General features: G+C 37.6%; 2 protein-coding genes across 2 annotated transcripts in view; one reads left to right on the forward strand and one right to left on the reverse strand.

Annotated features, from left to right (window-relative positions):
- agxt2 (alanine--glyoxylate aminotransferase 2) overlaps positions 1-3,017 on the forward strand; it is an 80,208-nt gene extending 77,191 nt beyond the window's left edge. Inside the window, exon 14 of the mRNA XM_062031995.1 lies at positions 2,172-3,017. Coding sequence (XP_061887979.1) covers positions 2,172-2,273 — 102 coding nt within the window. The 3' untranslated portion in view covers positions 2,274-3,017. The remainder of the gene's footprint in view (positions 1-2,171) is intronic.
- Positions 3,018-6,884: 3,867 nt separating this feature from the next.
- dnajc21 (DnaJ heat shock protein family (Hsp40) member C21) lies at positions 6,885-19,340 on the reverse strand. Its single transcript, XM_062031996.1, has 12 exons — positions 18,906-19,340; positions 18,747-18,840; positions 18,530-18,653; positions 18,312-18,443; positions 13,384-13,688; positions 13,153-13,301; positions 12,972-13,062; positions 9,155-9,313; positions 9,028-9,076; positions 8,821-8,963; positions 8,657-8,744; positions 6,885-7,272 (listed from the first exon to the last, which is right to left on the reverse strand). The coding sequence occupies exons 1-12, from the start codon at positions 19,000-19,002 to the stop codon at positions 7,111-7,113; spliced, it is 1,593 nt and encodes a 530-aa protein (XP_061887980.1). The 5' UTR covers positions 19,003-19,340; the 3' UTR covers positions 6,885-7,110.
- Positions 19,341-19,926: the final 586 nt, after the last annotated feature.

Raw genomic sequence — 19,926 nt, forward strand, 5'->3', positions numbered from 1 at the left:
GTCACATTGAAATGTCCTTATTTTTTAGGGAAAAGCACTGTACTTTTTAATGAAGATAACTTTAAACTAGTCTTAACTTTAAAGAAATACACTCTACACATTGCTAATGTGGTAAATGACTATTCTAGCTGCAAATGTCTGGTTTTTGGTGCAATATCTACATAGGTGTATCGAGGCCCATTTCCAGGAACTATCACTCCAGTGTTCTAATGGTACAATGTGTTTGCTCATTGGCTCAGAAGGCTAATTGATGATTAGAAAACCCTTGTGCAATCATGTTCACACATCTGAAAACAATTTAGCTCGTTACAGAACTACAAAACTGACCTTCCTTTGAGCAGATTGAGTTTCTGGAGCATCACATTTGTGGGGTCAATTAAACGCTCAAAATGGCCAGAAAAAGAGAACTTTCATCTGAAACTCGACAGTCTATTCTTGTTCTTAGAAATGAAGGCTATTCCACAAAATTGTTTGGGTGACCCCAAACTTTTGAACGGTAGTATATATATATATATATATATATATATATATATATATATATATATATATATATATATATATATGTATATATATATATATATATATATATATACATATATATATATATATATATTATATATATATGTATATATGTATATGTGTGTGTATATATATATATATATATATATATATATATATATATATATATATATATATATATATATATATATATATATATATATATATATATATATATATATATATATATATATATATATATATATATATATATATATATATTACACACAATAACCTATAATTAAATAGTGAAAACACAATTTAGAGCTTTTTTGCAAATGTATTAAACGTAAACAAAACTAAGAAATCGGTTTTCAACAGCCTTTGCTCAATACTTTGTTGATGCACCTGTGGCAGCAATTACAGCCTCAAGTCATTTTGAATATGATATCACAAGCTTGGCACATCCATCTTTGGGCAGTTCGCCCATTCCTTCTTGCAGCACCTCTCAAACTCCATCAGGTTGGATGGGAAGCATCAGTGCAGCTATTTTCAGATCTCTCCGGAGATGTTCAATGGGATTCAAGTCTTAGCTCTGGCTGGGACACTGAAGGACATTTACATAGTTGTCCTGAAGCCATTCCTTTGATATATTCGCTGTGTCCTTAGACTTGTTGTCCTGCTGAAAGATAAATTGTCGCCTCAGCCTGAGTTCAAGAGCGCGCTGGAGCAGGTTTTCATCCAGGATGTCTTTCTGCATTCATCTTTCCCTTTATCTTGACTAGTCTCCCAGTTCCTGCCGCTGAAAAACATCCCCACAGCATGATGCTGCCACCACCATACTTCACTGCAGGGATGATATTGCCCTGGTGATGAGCGGTGCCTGATTTCCTCCAAACATGATGCCTGGCATTCACACCAAAGAGTTCAATCTTTGTCTCATCAGACCATAGAATTTTGTTTCTCATGGTATGACAGTCTTTCAGGTGCTTGTTGGCAAACTTTTTACTAAATAATGGCTTCCGTCTGGACAATATACCATACAGGCCTGATTGGTGGATATCTGCAGAGATGGTTGTCCTTCTAGAAGGTTCTTCTCTCCACAGAGGAATGCTGTAGGTCTGACAGAGTGACCATCGGGTTCTTGGTCACCTCCCTGACTAGACTAAGATGAATGCAGCAATGTACAAAGACATCATGGATGGAAACCAACGCTTCCCATCCAACCTGATGGAGCTTGAGAGGTGCTGCAAAGAGGAATGGGCATAACTCCCCAAAGATAGGTGTGCCAAGCTTGTGTCATCGTATAAAAAAAAACTTGAGGCTGTAATTGCTGCTAAAGGTGAATCAACAAAGTATTGAGCAAAAGCTGTGAATACTTGTGATTTTTATTTTTAATAAATTTGTAATTTTTGTAATTTGTAATTTTTTCCCAGAACATTTTGACATTGTCATAGAATCTTAAGGACAAAAATGAATTTTTTTCCCCATTTTGGAATAAGGCTGTATTTGTAACATAATAAAGTTTAGAAAAAGTGACTGAATACTTTCCGGATGCTTCTCAGCATTGACACAATTATTATCATTATAGGTCCCCTTTTATTTACCTGTTACCAACTTGACCATTAACAGGATGGTCCTAATCTATTGCGCTATGTTTGCTTATTTTTTAGACCTTCCGCATTAAACCACCCATGTGCATAACCATCGAGGATGCCAATTTCTTCCTGTCCGTCTTCCACAAGTCCATCCTGAATTACATGGAGAGAAGATAACATTTCACATGAAGCAAAAGGACGAGAACTAAGGTGCTGTTAAAGATGGCGTCATCAACAGCGTGTCCATCTTGTGTTTTGGTAAGACTGTTATTGTCAGGATGACTAATCTACCTTCAACTAACCTTTACAAAAAGTTGTGTTGTAAAATGACAAGAAACACAGGAGTTTTAAAGAGAAGTCAATAACTTACTCTGGTTTAGGACCGCCTATTTACAGTAGCCATGCTTTGATTACACAAAATTATGGCTATGCTCTAGTACTAAGTTATTACTAATCTTGAATTTCTGTTCAGCCTGTATTTCAAATGAAGTATGAATAAAAAAACAAGGGCATTGAATAATGTATGCCTTTTTATTCTATATATTTTTTGCTAAAATTAGAATTACATTTCTACATTTTCGTGATGGGTAATATTTTCATGTTAGGAGAAACAGGATGAAAAACTAAAATGATGCCAGCTCAATACTGCGAGCAAATTGGCAGCCAAATACATGCAAGTGTTTGCTGAATAAAGTCACTCGCTCTGAAAAATGGGGGTGGGGCTTTTTGACTGACAAGCTAAAGTGGCCTCACCTACAGCTTGGTTAGTGAAATAAGAGGCAAACAGAACAGCACAGCACTAAAACAACTAAAAAGACAAGAGTGCAGACCTCTACCAAAGAGTAAAGTGTGTGGTTTGCAAATGCATAGCAACACCAATGATTCCTGAAACACTGCATTGCTGTCTTTGACTTTTTGGACCACTTCAAATTGTTGTGTTTAATTGGATTGCTCAAGGTGAATTACGCATGGGTAATAACACACACATACACACACACACACACACATATATATATATATATATATATATATATATATATATATATATATATATATATATATATATATATATATATATATATATATATATATATATATATATATATATATATATATATATATGTGTGTGTTATTACCCATGCGTAATTCACCTTGAACAATCCAATTTCCAAAAACAATTTGAAATGTGGACTCGTCAGACCACAGAACACTTTTCCACTTTGTACCAGTCCATCTTAGATGAGCTCAGGCCCAGCAAAGCCGCCGGCGTTTCTGGGTGTTGTTGATAAACGGTTTTCGCCTTGCATAAGAGAGTTTTAACTTGCACTTACAGATGTAGCGATCAGCTGTAGTTACTGACCGTGGGTTTCTGAAGTGTTCCTGAGCCCATGTGGTGATATCCTTTACACACTGATGTCACTTGTTGATGCAGTACAGCCTGAGGGATCGAAGGTCACGGGCTTAGCTGCTTACGTGCAGTGATTTCCCCAGATTCTCTGAACCCTTTGATGATATTACGGACCGTAGATGGTGAAATCCCTAAATTCCTTGCAATAGCTGGTTGAGAAAGGTTTTTCTTAAACTGTTCAACAATTTGCTCACACATTTGTTGACAAAGTGGTGACCCTCGCCCCATCCTTGTTTGTGAATGACTGAGCATTTCATGGAATCTACTTTTATACCCAATCATGGCACCCACCTGTTCCCAATTTGCCTGTTCACCTGTGGGATGTTCCAAATAAGTGTTTGATGAGCATTCCTCAACTTTATCAGTATTTTTTGCCACCTTTCCCAACTTCTTTGTCACGTGTTGCTGGCATCAAATTCTAAAGTTAATGATTATTTGCACACAAAACAAATGTTTATCAGTTTGAACATCAAATATGTTGTCTTTGTAGCATATTCAACTGAATATGGGTTGAAAAAGATTTGCAAATCATTGTACTCCGTTTATATTTACATCTTACACAATTTCCCAACTCATATGGAAACGGGGTTTGTATAACCCATTTACCATTACAGTTTTTTTCAGTCGCTAACAAGCGTTTTTCTAAACAGTAGTCACATTTTCAAAACTCTAAACACGATTAGCACAACATCGGTCCTTTGTGGCCATACCATTCACACATTTCATGTTGTTTTCACACAATATGCAGTCAGTGAACACATTTATATAATGCTTACATTTTCTTAACAGACAAGCTATACCTCCAAACAAAATTATGGATTGTATTTGTATTATTTACAAATGTTAACACACAACATCCCACAATTGCAAACACAATATTCCAAACCTTAGATACAGTATAAAAACCTCTGCTTCTGTAATACAGTAATATCAGTTCTAAAACAATATATCCCAGCTGATAATACTGTAACATGAGATGCGATGTGGATGAAAACTTGTCGCCTAACCCTGAAGATCGCAGGGATTAGATACTGTAAAGGAATTTTGGGCTTTTTTTTAGTTCTCCCTTTTTACTGGGCTTTTTGCTGTTGCTTTTTTGTTCATGGATATTTTGTTAACTTTACTGTAAACAATACTGTAAAACGTTTTCTGTTGTATCATACTGTAAACAGTATTTCTACTATACCTCCTGTAGTAAAGAGTAAAGAAAAAAAAACTGATTCGCTTTTTACTGGAATGCTTTTGAATGTGAACATTACATGTGGATATACAGTTCCCAACAAAAAAATTAGGCGTAAAAAACTGTGGATTGCATGTTTTGCATGCAAATACCTGTAAAACTGAAACATAAAAGTCTATGCAGTTTTTGTAATGTCCACAATAGCCAGTATTTTGAAACCTGGTGTACTTTGATTGGCTGCATGTTCCTTGTGAAGTGAAAACAAGAGTTATTCTTTGAAAGAATAATTTCATTTTGAGTCAGATGTCCAGTGTTTTGGTAAAGTTAATGTGTGCAGAGAAAGATGTCTTCTATTTTGAAATGAAGAGTTAGTATATAGTTAACAAAATGTGCTTTTGAGAAGAAAATGATCTATTTGGCCAATTGTGTTTTGTAGGTGTAAGTCTGTGTTAAGAGTTTAGTAAAAGTATTTTAAGTATAGGTAAAATACCAGGGAGATGAGAGAGTGAACCGGGTTGCAAATTTTAAAACCAGTCTACTGAGGCAACAAGATTTCGTCAAGAAAGCAAGCGAAAGGAGCGATGCAGCAGTCAAAGCTAGCTACATGGTGAGTGAGATGGTTGCTAGGGCGGGAAAGCCATTCAAAGAAGGTGAATTCATTAAAAAGTGCATGTTAGATTATTTTTAAGAAATCTTTTCTTGCGGTCCAGCCTCACCCAGTTTCTGCATCCAGTGGCCCCCAGGTAAATTGAGTTTGAGACCCCTGATCTAAACTGAGCAATCGTGGGAGAAGAGCCTTGGTGAGAAAGGTAAAGAAGAAACCAAAGATCACTGTGGCAGAGCTCCAGGAATGCAGATAGGAAATCAGAGAATGTTCTACCAAGTCAACTATCACTGCATCCCTCCACCAGTCGGGGCTTCATGGCAGAGTGGCCCGACAGAAGTGTCTCATATGAAAGCCTGCATAGAGTTGCCAAAAAACATATGAAGGACTACCAGACTATGAGAAATAATACATTCTATGTGGTATCTGTGGAGAAAACTAGGCACTCCTCATCACCTGCCCAATACAATCAAAACAGTAAATCATGGTGGAGGCAGCAATTTTTCAGCTGCAGGGACAGGACGACGGATTGCAATTAAAGGAAAGATGAATGCAGTCAAATGCAGAAATATCCTGGAAGAAAACCTCTTCCAGAGTGCAACTTGTTGCATCATTTCCAAGAAGACTCATTGCTGTACTAGATCAAAAGTGTGCTTCTACTTGATAATGAGGAGCAAAGTCATTACTTGATAATTACATTTTTCTTTTTTTTTTTTAATTTGCAAAAATGTCTACATTTCTGTTTATTTCTTTCAAGATGTAGTGCTGAGTGCACAATAATGATAAATAAAATGAACTTTTTTGATTTCAGCAAATGGTTGCAATGAAACAAAGAGTGAAACATTTAAAGAAGTCTGAATACTTTCCGTACATAGTTGTAGGTGCCAGCTAATGTTATTTGTAGCCTTTGCATGACAGATTGGCCTGTCATTGGTGATTGGCAGGGCTGTAAGTCACGTGGGGAATGGTACATCAGCAGTAGTGATATCAGCTGTTCACCTGGCATTTTGATGATTGGACTGAGTGGAGGCGGGAGCGAGTCCTACTTTGCTGAGTTGATAATCCATCCAAGTTGTTAAAAAATGTTTGCGAAGTTGTTTCACTGTTGTTTTCAACCGCAAATAAATATTTAGAAAGCAACAACCTTGAAACGATCATTTTTGGACAAGCCAGCGCACCCGGCAGGTACATGTTTTTCCCCCATTCAGCCTCTTTGCAACTATATTGCTTAGGTCTTGAAATTCTAAAAACCCTTGTGTTGTGGAGATTACTTAGCCACTTGAGCTGGGACTTAAAGTGGTGCATTTTGTGGTCAGGAGCATTGTTCTGCTATCTTGTTACCACCCTTTTTGTCTCTGAAGTACCTTGTTGCCCTTGGTAACACATTCCTCTTACAGATGCATATACCTTTCATGTCCACATGTAAGTGCTCTACTTCATAATTCATACCTTTTTACATGAATCTTCACATGTGCCTCGCCAAGGAAGCGACGTGTCCTCAAACCTTTCCAGCATGATAACCGGTGCACTGATTTCTGGTGAAGAGCAGAGTCTTGGTGTGAGTAATTCGGCACACACAGAAAACGTACATGCTTTCCAAAAACTCCACAAGTGTTGAGAACAATCCAGGTTTTAATAATTGTTTATGTGCTAGCCAAGTGAAAGGCTACTATACACATTAGACACCATTGCTTGAGGAATGGATGGGAATTATGAGCCCATTCATGCTGGGCTGTAGAGTCATGGGAAAGCTACTTTGCTTCAAACTGCAGTCATTAGTTCATTCGGTCTTGAGTCCAACTCTCCCGTGGATCAAATTGCGTCATCTGTTCTTCCGTTTGTCCTTTTTGCTCTTGCTGACCGAGACTGGACCGCCATTCGATGAGAGAGCGGAGGCATGGCCACTGGACTTCAGATGGTCAAAAAGCTTGTTTCTTGTAGGGAACTCGCCATTACAGGTCACACAGCAGAGGTTTATGGGTTTCTGGACATGGGGAGAACAATATGACATTACTTTTTTTTTCCTTTTAAATCATCATTATGGTCGCTGCCATGGAGTTTGTGGTGGGTTTTGCAAATCTGACATAACACTTAACTTAGTAGAGGATAAAGAAGGCATTTTAAATCTTAGCGTCATTCTGGATTAAAGTGCAGATAGAATTGTTACATTTTAATATTTCACAATTACAATCCAGTTACATTGGGGCGCCAGATTTGGATTATAACAAAAAGCACAATGTGTAATGGATAATTATATGTATTAAAAATAAAATACTAATAATAGTAAGAATTAATCAATATTGGTGCTGTCAAATGATTAATTTTTAAATCAGTTTAACCACACTAATGACTTTGGATTAATCATTGTTAGGTTACTTGCATGCATAATTTGAATAAGCTTAAAAAAGACCCCAATATTTGGACACAAATGCAAATATATTGTTGGAATGTCATACAGGAACATTTTTGTAAATGTTTTACTTAAATGCATATAATTTATTTGTTAAAAACTTGCAAACAGTATTATATTATTAAGTCCAGTCAAGGTGTATTTTGAGTGAAATTTGCCAGCAAGCACACCAGTCAGAGTCTACCCATTCATCTTTGTACTGACAAATGCATTGACCCGATCACTGACCATAAAACAACCCGCACCGCTTTAAAGGTAACCATCCGTGATTACGGTAAAGGAACATGTACTGTCAAAATAAATTAAGTGATTAATCTGTGTATATTCATGATTAATATTACACAGAACAAACAGCTCAGTTGCAGCCCTATAATTGTATGTAATAATAACAGGAGATATGTTTTAATTGATTTTGATTGATTTATTGATAGAGTTATATTAAATATTTGTAAAGTGTTCACAAACACAATTGTCGATATAAATATTGCTTTACTTAAAACTTTTTTCCTGTGTTTTATTTTTGATTAAAATCACAAATTGAGGCAAAATCACAAAATCTTTCAATGATCTTAAAAAAATTAAGTACAGTAAAAGTATCAGCAATACTAGTCCTGTATTTACTTTTTCTTAAATTTATTTTATCCCCCACCCCTAATGGACATCTGTAATGGCTGGGTGTTGGAGCTTACAGCATGTATTATATGCATAGTACACCAGCAGGTCAACAGCACAAATAATATAAACATTATCAAATAAGGGGGCAATTTCATTTATATGTAACTGGTGGTAATTAGTTGTTTTTAAGAAATCTAAACAGGTGTTACTACACAAGTCTAAAAAAAATATTTTTCTCGATCCAAAGTAATATAGTTGAGATTTTTTAGGTGCCAGCTCATGATTTTTAGAGGTGATAAATGTGGCAGATTTTGCAGAGGTACATCTGCGCTCTTATACCAACCTCAGTAAACTGATCTCCTCCTAGATGTGATGAGTTGACATTCTTTGATTTGTCTTTTCCTGCCTTTTTTGGCTTGGTATTAACAGAGCTAGATACGTAGACAGAAGAGTATGTTAAGCAAAAAAAAACAGAAACAACAAAAACCATAATGAGGAACCACTGACGTCGTGACTTCAGTGGGAGGAGGAAGATGTTTCTGCTTCTCAGTCTCTGCGGGGCTCGAACACGTCTCAGTAGTATCTTCAGCGGGGTCTGTAGCATCTGTTGTCGGTGCCTCCTTCTCCACATCCTCCTCCACTGGAAAACTCTGCTTAAGAGGAGAGGTTCATGTAGTAACCAAGCTGAGATGATTTGAGCCGAGCATCACTCACATTTGCTACTTTCTGCTGCCTCTTCTTCTTCTTTTGCTTCTTGGACAACCTGTGTGGTTGAACAAGACCATTGTTGGCATGGAAAGCACAACCAGGTTTCTCATAAATAGTTCTCATATTGGCTGACCTCTGTCTTTGTTTGTCTTCCTCACCCTCATCTTCTTCCTGTCTGTCGTCACTCTCTTGCTCATCCAGGGCCATAACGCGTGAGTCATCATTTTCCAGCTGTTGCCGCAACAACGCAACCATCTCCTTGTGTTTTTTGGATTTCTCATGGTTTTTCATACTTTGGAGGGGAAGAAAAAAACAGGTTTATAAATTTATTTTTTTAGTTGACATAAAGCAGAGTTTTTTTTGCTGGGCAACAGAGACGTCTACTGGCAAATGTGAGAACTGCATGCTTTAAATAACGGCCCATTAATAAATATATATATATATATATATATATATATATATATATATATATATATATATATATATATATATATATATATATATATATATATATATATATATATATATATATATATATATTTATATATAACATTGTTGGCGTGTAGAAGACAATAATGGAGTAAAAAAATAAACCCTGAACATAAATGTAGTTTAGAAATACAATTGATCTTTAATTTCTATCTTTTTTTTTTTTTTTTTATGTCACAAATAGGGCTGGGCGGTATGGCTGAAACACTATATCACAATATAAGTTTTTTATATTGCTCAATATCGATAATTACTTTTCATGACTTATTATAAGCCTGCCAATAAATACAGTAAAACAATTTCCAACTTACCAATGGTGCTATTTATCTTTGGCGAGGGTGTCTGGTAGCCAGGTAGGCAGTGAAGGGGAGTAACAACTACATTTTCCAGGAGCTTGGCTACTTTTTTAGCGAGTAACTATTTCTGTAGCTCAGCTATTTTTAGACCCATGTAGCTAGGTAGCTTACATCAAAGATACAAGCTACAAAGAGAGAAAATTAACTGCGAATCCAGGCCAAAAAAAATATGGAAAAAATACAATGACCTGGATAAATGAGATGAATGACAATTTTCGTGTGATGAGTCACAATTGGCTAAGGTTAGGGTAAATCATTATGGACTGGCCAGTCAGGGGAAAAATAAGGCGAAACAGGAAGCAAAATCATTACAAACGAGCACTCATGTCACGTGACGACGAGGGAGTCAGAGACAGTGGGACGCTTCAAGCTGACTACTCAAAAAAAAAATGTATAAAAGAAAAATACTTGAAAATGGCAGAGGAATTCTATCCCGCAGATTAGATTTTTCCTTTAGTGATAACAACGACGTCCAGGTAATCCACAATAATGCATGTCCTCGGCAAAACCTTAGCTTTTAGTTGTTTACTCTATAAACCAAAATCATAAATTTTGTTTCATCTGACATCACATGGACAAAGATAAGACCTTCTGGAGGAAAGTTCTGTGATCAGATTAAAAAAAAAATTGAGCTGTTTGGCCACAATACCCAGCAATATGTTTGGGGAGAGAAGGTGATGCCTTTAATCCCAGGAACACCAATTCCTACCGTCGAGCATGGTGGTGGTAGTATTATGCTCTTGGCCTGCTTTGCTGCCAATGGAACTGTCGCTTTAAATGGAGCAATGAAAAAGGAGGATTACCTCCAAATTCTTCACGACAACCTAAAATCATCAGCCCAGAGGTTGGGTCTTGGGCGTAGTTGGGTGTTCCAACGGGACAATGACTCCAAACACACGTAAAAAGTGGTAAAGGAATGGCTAAATCAAGCTAGAATTAAGGTTTTAGAAGGGCCTTCCCAAAACGTGTGGACAATGCTGAAGAAACAAGTCCATGTCAGAAAACCAACATATTTAGCTGAACCGCACCAATTTTGTCAAGAGTAGTGGTCAAAAATTCAACCAGAAGCTTGCTAGAAGCTTGTGGGTGACTACCAACTGACCTTATTGCAGTGAAACTTGCCAAGGGACATGTTACCAAATATTAACAGTTGCTTAATTGGCAATACCAATCCCCAATACAAATCATCTTGTGCCATCTTTTAATTCAATGGCAAATCGGGTGTGCATGAAGCGTGTTAAGAAGCGGAATTACGATGCATTCTGCCTCCTACTGTAACGAGCTAAACACAGGCATGTGATTTGACCGCAATGAAAAAGACGGAAAAAATGTCCGCGGGTCTGGGGGACGAACGCCCCCAGCCAGGTCCAGGGCGGTGCCCTGGTGGGGGGACAAGGGAGGTAACGCCCCCCGAAGCTCCTGGTTTTTCACCAATTTAACATGCTAAAATTAACAAAGACAGCTCCATTTGAAGAAAATATTTTAGTGTTTAAAGACATGAAAACATCATTAATAGAACATACATAACCCAATTATTCCAATGAATCACTGTATATGGTTCAGTCCCAACAGTATTTAGTCACTAATATTTACATCTTGTGTTCATTTCACATCCACAGGTGTCACATTGATCAGTGTTATTATCTACAGTTTATTTACAGTATTACCACATTACTTCAGTTCACTTCACACATTAGCTTTCTCGGAGAGCCCAGCCCTAACATGAGCTTTCCATGCAAATTTATTTAACAAAATACCAAATGTAAACATTTCATTCTTTTCGCCAAAATAGGATATAAATTAATGAAAATAATTACACATGTTTAGTATTGTTTACTCATATTTGAAAATACGAAATAATAATAATGTGAGGACACTGCCATATTGCATGAAACAAGTGTGAAAATATTTACCTTCAAGATTGTTACACCACTGACAATAGTTTCAAGAGACTACATAAGAACTTAATATTACAAAATAGGATTATATGCAAATGTATTTCAAATAAATTGTTAACTGGAATCAAGAATGTGACTCTCTGAATTTCTGTAATTTCATAATATATTTTCACGTGGCTTTTTATTTTTAGAAAAACCCATTTATATTTTGCAAAGCAATAATTGGTTAATAATTAAAACAAACATGCGTATTTCGCAAGCAACTATTTTTTAGCTTACCTCATTATATTAACAACCCTGTCTGCAACTGAAGTGGGTTGTTTGGGTGGATCTTTCCTCTCGATGTCTACGGCAGTTGTCGAAGTAAACAAAGGATGAAGTCCGTAAGGTTTGCTCACTTTCGGTTGACATCCAAAAGTACCAGCTAGTGAAAAGTTTGTTTTCCTTGCTTCAAGTTGTTTCATATGTTTTTGGCGTTTCGCATGTACTTCCAAAGCCTTGAAACCTCGTGATCCTTAGTCAATATTATCATGACACCACGTGCACAAAACCTTTCCGGGACAATCGATTTTCCGAATAAAATCACCGAACAAAGTCGTAACTTCCTTCTTCCCAACAGTATCAGTGATTTCCCTTTCCATCCAGTCCCATCGAAACTTATTTTTGACATGTTTATCAATTTCTTTTACTCGTAAAGCGTCCTTTCTCTCGAGAACGACATTGTTTACATATGGAAAATGGCGGTAATAACCATTATGAATGATGACGTTATCAAAGTCATCATTCATAACGGATGTCCTGATTGGTCACAAGGAACATATCGACCAATCAACTACGGCGTAATATAAACTATGTCTCGAATCTTGATTTAGGGTCGGAAAAAAAAACGGAAAAACGGGAGATCTTTTTTTTTTTCCCCGAGATTAAAAAAGACGGAATTCCGACTTTAGACGGAAAAATCACATGCCTGTAAACAACAAGCCATATTTAGACTTTTAGTCCTTTTATAAAGTGTTGATGAGTGAGGGCAAACAGGTAGTGCCATATCTGCCAAATATACTGTATATATATACTTACAGGATACAAGTGAATGTGGCAGGTCTGAAATGATGTTCATGTGACAGTCAGACTATTAAAGGCTTTTCAAGATTGTTTTACCCATAGAGTAGGTCAAGCCCAAGAAGTAAACATCAAATATGTCACTCACGCTTTGTCCGATTTGAAGGATTTGTCGCAGGCTGGACAGTAAAGATCATTGTAGTAGTCGAGGTTGATGTTGTCTGCATCTGGTTGGTCTCCTTTTATAGAGGTTGTATCAGGTATATGTTTTAAGACAAAAAAACTAATTAAAATACTGTATGTCAGAATAAGGAAAAACTCAGACTGACCAAGTCCTTTGTCCAAAGTCTCCAGCTCTTCGCTTTCACTCTCCGACACGTCTCCAAACACTTCCCCGTACTGAGCCTCCATCTTCTGCAGCTCATTCTCCAGCTCCGACATGGCGGCCCAGCTCTGCTCCTTGTACTCCTCCGCCAACCTAGGGAGACAGACAGCAATATTTAGTAATGTTCAACGCCACGCCTGAATATAAAAAAATCCACATAATTAGCACTGCTCACTTAGCCTGACTGAGCTTCTGCTTGCGCCTCAGCTCCTCCACCTTTTTGCTCTTCTCGGCGTTGCGCTCCTCCACCTGCTTGCGGTGCACATGTACCCGACGGTCGCGCTTGCGGACAAAGGCCACCAGCTGGCGCACAAGCTCGTTGCGCTCCTTCCGAGCCTTGTCTCTGGTTTTCTTGTTCTCTTTCTCCATAGCTCTCTTCTGCCAGCGGTTGGACCCCTGCCTGGTGTCGTACTCCTCCTTCCAGGCAAAGTTCTTGCGCGTGCAAAAGCTCTGCCAGTAGCCGTAAAAGACGTGCACCACCTGGGACATGGGAATATCGGAGTTGACGCTAAATAACATAAGCCACAACTTTTACTTAAACAATATGGAGGAAGACTTTTCACAGGAGACCTCCATCAAAGCCTAACTATCACAAACCCATGAAATGTATAACGATATGTGACCAAGTGGTGTTTTGTATTGGTGTTGCAGGATTTGAACAGTATATAATAAAAGTGTATGTCATGTTAGTATCTTCTTGGTAAAATTTAAATTGTAAATATCTAGTAAATTCAATGCTTATACTGAGCAGAGCAGCCAGACCTTTACCTATGTGTCAGTAGGTTACATTTTTTCAGTTCTATGGTCATAAAAAACCCTAACAAAGAACACATTTACATTTCCCTTTTTTTGGCTGTCATCATCGTCATTGTCATTATCGGTAGATTTCTGTGGCGGCAAAAAAAAAACACACACAAAAAAATGTACATTTCTGGTTCTGGTTCACCAGTTTTCTGTTTTGTCATTATTGGTAAATGTCTGGGGGTGAATCACATACAAAAAAGAAATTACAGTTCTCATCACTCGGGATGGGTATCTTTTACATTTGAACCAATACTATACCAATTTTCGGTACCTGGGAATCAATACCGGTACTCAATGGAACAAATTTGTTTAGGTACTTTAGTGTGTGTTCATGTAGTGATATATTGTATTTATTGATCAAATATATTTTATTTTAAATTTGACACTGATCTATTGCTGTCCTGCTGTTATATCTTGATTTCTTACACTGACGAGTCTCATTTGCATGTATTATATAATAGATTTTGCATGTCATGGCCATTCCGATATGTTAGATGACAGACGTGTATAGGCTAAGGTTTGTTGCTGTAGACAGGAAGTAGCCTTTGCTATGAAACTGAATGTGCCAGTATTTTCTTTTGTTGATCTCTAAAAGTGTTTATACTGCAAGTATAGACCTTGTTATACACAGGCTGTTTGATTGTAACATACATCTTAGTGTATCTTGGGTTTGATTACCAAATTCGGAGATGTTGAAATCAGCATTCAAAATAGCTCATGCTAATCACTACCATGTATATGGCAAAGCCAATGTAAATTAGCATTAAGCTAGAACATTTTGAAAAGTGGAACAATATTGTAGTTCTGAGTTTTTTCTACAAGGCATGTTTGCTTTGTTGTAATGGAAATGTGTAACATTACCTAGAGACAGTCCAACAGAGCCCACTAACTGCTTGTTTTCTGCAACAAAGGCATTACAATATGGTACTTTACGTGAATCGGTACTCAGTAGTAGGGCTGCACAATTAATCGACATCAACATTTTAATTAGTGCATTTTATAATAGCAATAGTCTAAGGTTTTATTCTGTTTTTTTCCCCGCCATCACCGGTATTTGATTGATAGACATGTTCGGCAATCAGAATTGTTCAGCCTCGCTTCTGTTCGTCCTTGCTTCAAAAATGGCGAAAGACGTCTCACTCTGTGCATCGCTCTAAGCGCCCATCAACAAGGACGAACGAGCACAAATGCCGTGATCGCGTTATGGCAATAAACAAAAAGACAACGTCCAGCCTCATTTTACCAACTGGGTAAAAACCCACTTTAAGATGTTCTATATTTAAGTAAATGTTTGCTTACAGAAATGAGTCCATTTATTTTGTGTTTATTTATTTAGGATAACAAAGTTATTTAATTTCCAATTACAGTACAATGGTAAACAATTCTACAGTAATGAGAAATACAATTGTATATCCTTTTAAATGGTTACTTGCATTATGTATTATGATTTCGTTTGGAATTTTGCCTATCGTTAACAATCATTATGAAAGACATGCCGACGGATGTATTTTTTTTACGCATTCTAACTTGTAAATACATGTAAATAAAAGTCTGCTTACAATGGAGCCAATGGGAGGTGCTCTATTTCGACCATAAACCCAACCGCCAACAATACTCCATTTACATTTCATGACTTGAATATTGACCAAGCTTTATTGATATTGTTATTATAAGAGCTAATGCAGACAAACTATTTAAAGCAGCGTCGTGATGACTAGCTTGTGAGCCGATGCTGACATCACCGGCTGGTGAGCCGCTTCCTTGCCTCGGTGCTTGTGAAAGTTTATTATAGATCATAAATCATGCCTTAAAAGTAGTAGAAGGATGAAGAAGTATTCCGACAAGTTGGTACACTTTGACACAACACCAGCGTCCTGGAGGAGGCTGGCTTGCCCAACATCACTGCCACGATTGCCCAAAACCAACTCAGATGGACGGGCCATGTAGTCCGCATGCCTGACTCTCGCCTCCCAAAACAAGTCCTTTATTCCCAGCTTGTTGAAGGGAAACGGGCCCCGGGAGGTCAAAAGAAGAGATTTAAGGATAACATCAAGGCAAACCTGACAAAGTGTCGCATAGACCTTAAGTCTTGGGAAGTCAAGGCAACAGACAGGACGATGTGGAGAAACCTTGTCCGTGAGGGTGCCGCGCAATATAATGACGACCTCCGCCGTGCTGCACAAGACAAGCGCAGACTAAGAAAGGAGAGAGCATCCACCAAACAGGCCCAACCCAAACCCACCACCACTACATTCCCTTGTCCACATTGCCCCAGAAAAATCGGGTCCAGAATCGGCCTCTACGCCCACCTGAAGTTTGATTGATTGATTGAGACTTTTATTAGTAGGTTGCACAGTGAAGTACATATTCCGTACAATTGACCACTAAATGGTAACACCCGAATAAGTTTTTCAACTTGTTTAAGTCGGGGTCCACTTAAATTGATTCATGATACAGATATATACTATCATATATACTATCATCATAATACAGTCATCACACAAGATAATCACATTGAATTATTTACATTATTTACAATCAGGAGTGTGGGGTGGGGGGGGGGGGTAGTGGACATAGAGAGAGAGAGAGAGAGAGAGAGAGAGAGAGAGAGAGAGATGAGAGAGAGAGAGAGAGAGAGAGAGAGAGAGAGAGAGAGAGAGAGAGAGAGAGAGAGAGAGAGAGATCAGAAGGCATAAGAAAAAGAATCTGCATTTGATTGTTTACATTTGATTATTAGCAATCCGGGGAGGGTGTTAGTTTAGGGTTGTAGCTGCCTGGAGGTGAACTTTTATAGCGGTTTTGAAGGAGGATAGAGATGCCCTTTCTTTTATACCTGTTGGGAGCGCATTCCACATTGATGTGGCATAGAAAGAGAATGAGTTAAGACCTTTGTTAGTTCGGAATCTGGGTTTAACGTGGTTAGTGGAGCACCCCCTGGTGTTGTGGTTATGGCGGTCATTTACGTTAAGGAAGTAGTTTGACCCACAAGGACCAGGAAGGAGGACAGTCATACTCGACCACGAGTGACCGCCGATGATGATGACACTTTGACAGCCAATTTAGACCCGGAAATGGCAAGAAAAACACAAAAAGACACTTGGTTATACCCCCGCTCCCTTTTCCTCGTGAGGATTATGAGGCATTCTTCATCTGAACGGGAATATAACAAGAGTCTATCAGTGGGCATCCCAAAAACAGCAGACATTGTACAGCAGTTCCCCTTTAAGAGCATGATGGAGACAACAGCGCTGATTCAAATAGTCAAAGTCAAATATTTCTTACAGACAATTATTGCATATTGTTCTACTGTGTGGCACCTTGGGACAGGAATATGTTGATTGACATTCTAAAAGTAAAATCACAGTTTTATGCATTTTTTTAATAGAATATTAAAATCGCAAATCGAATCGCAATTGCGGGGAGAAAAATCGCAATTACGTTTTTTCTCAAAATCGTGCATCCCTACTCAGTAGTACCAACGGAATTCCTATAAAAAGTACAGTAATCGGTACCCATTTCTAATCATTACACCTTTCTTAAAAAAGCAAAACAGTTGTGTGGAATTAATATTTTTAAAGCTCACTGGGTTAAAGTCTCACAAAATCATTATTCATGATGAAGGTTTTAACACAAGTTAGAGAAAATCTATTTCAGAAAAGCTTGGTTCAACTTTAAAATGAACCACTTTTATTTAAAGTACCAGTAGAGTGGAAAACAAGTTGACTTTCTGTGTTTCATTGTATCCATTAAACCATATCCAATCGTACTTACAATCCGCAAAGTATGTAAAAACATTGTTTAAACATCACAAAATGCCACAAATTCAGTCAGCCATCACATGTTTGTTGCATTTTTGTTGCCTTTAGCTTGATTGTAAAATATGTCAATTGAGATGGAGGGTGACGTTCATATGTTGTCAATATTCAGTGTTTTATCGTTCATCGTTAATATTGTAAAGCCCAAATTCTTTATTTTCATGTACATTCTGGGTGTCTCATTCAGTAAAAAAATTTAAAATTCCATTCCGTTTTTTAAGGCGGTCTGTCATACCGTTTTTAGCATTCAATCAGACATTAATATGAGGGGTTTTTTTGTATTAGTGTTCCTAAAAATAGATATGCCGGCCCCCAGACACGTTTTTTTCTCTAAATTTGGCCCCTCCAGTCAAAATAATTGCCCAGGCCTGCTTTAAGGTGTACAGCGACAGCGAAAAAGATGGCCTTGTTGAAGTCTCTGGTACTGTGCGACTACTTAGATGTGAACTCCCAGTGGGAACCAGTTAGCATGGGGCTCACTTACTGTATCGTAGTCACTTTGAGAATCCCCAAAGGGTGGAAACTCCTCCTCATCATCATCACTATCCGCTCTTCCACACGCCATCTCCTCTTTCACAATGTCCTCAAAGAGATTCCTGTAGACTGTGAAGAAGCCCTAAGGTCCAACAAGATGCAAAGCAGGTGTATGGCAGTTTAGAGGCCTTGGCACATCTTAAGGTAAATCGGCTAAGGATCACCAACCTTGTCGTCGTCCCCGAAACCGGAGTAACATGTGACAGTGAAGAACTGGACCAAGTTAATGCTGTCGTCCTCGTAGTCTCCGCTTACTCCACCTTTCAACAGAGCATCCCTGTGATTGTCATACCTGATAAACACAAAATGGGGGAATTTAGATATGACCCACAATAATACACAATTCTTGAACACATGCTATAGTTGAGATAAAAAATATAGTCACCATGCTCTCTCCTGGGGGTCACCTAGGACTTCATAGGCTGCCTGAATCAGCTTGAACTGCTCGGATGCTTCCTCAGCATTATCCAAATTCTTATCTGGAAACATCACACGTTCGTTTTAACCATCAGAAAGGGTCTCTCTTATAGAAATGCTTCCTTACCTGGATGCCATTTCAGGGCTAATTTACGGTAAGCTTTCTTCAAATCGTCGTCATCTGCTTCCCGTTTGACTCCCAAGACGTCGTAATGACACTTCATGATTATTAATATATTAAATAAACTACAAGTAGAGTAAATGTGTCCACTGGCGAAACTGTTCTTAGCATTTAGCTAACAGTAACATGCTACCTACCGGTATATGAACTTAAAAACAACAACATTTAGCTGGTTTTAGTTATGAGCATATTTACATTTAGTGTTTGTATTCCATTAAAAGTTTTGGAATGCTTAATTTAATCAATTTATAAATAAATTCAAGCAGGCTTTTTTGAGACCGCTGAATGATAAATGCCAACTCTCGCGATAATTCCTTCTTCTTCTTCTTCATTGTCATTTTATGGCGGGTCGCAACCAACGTTATAGGTGCATACCGCCACCTACCGTATTGGACTGTGTATCCTCAGGGTAACTACATAGTTTACAGACTATATTGTTGGTATATACTGTACATATCAAATATGTTTTTACACAAAACCATACATTACAAAAGAGAAGAGAAAAAATTAATAATAATAATAATAATAATAAAAAATTATAAAAAAACAAAAATAAAAAAATATATACTTCTCTAAAGACCTTAGTGGCCACATGCGTGGACAGCACCTTTTAGCTCTTATTTCCAAAATTGTGTACACTACTGAATTGGGGTCTTATGCCGACATATGGACACTTATACTGCTATCTGGTGGTGTCAGAAAAGTATAACATACAATCGAATTTGGAAAAAAAAAAAAGTGTAAAAATAATAATTTGCATGTCACTACACATGAAGTACACGTTTGTGTACTTATGGACTAAGTACATCATATTAAAAGATGATTTTTAGTTTTTATTCTAATTAGGGTCCAATAGGCCCAAATAGCAAAGAGAAATAAAAAAAGCATGTAAACAAACAGCTTGTGCCTTAAGAGGTTAAGTATTAAACCTGTGATCTTAAGATATTCCATTAGAGTCTTGCTACAT

The sequence above is a fragment of the Entelurus aequoreus genome, linkage group LG21, assembly GCF_033978785.1.
Source record: "Entelurus aequoreus isolate RoL-2023_Sb linkage group LG21, RoL_Eaeq_v1.1, whole genome shotgun sequence".
NCBI classification, from domain to species: Eukaryota; Metazoa; Chordata; class Actinopteri; order Syngnathiformes; family Syngnathidae; genus Entelurus; species Entelurus aequoreus.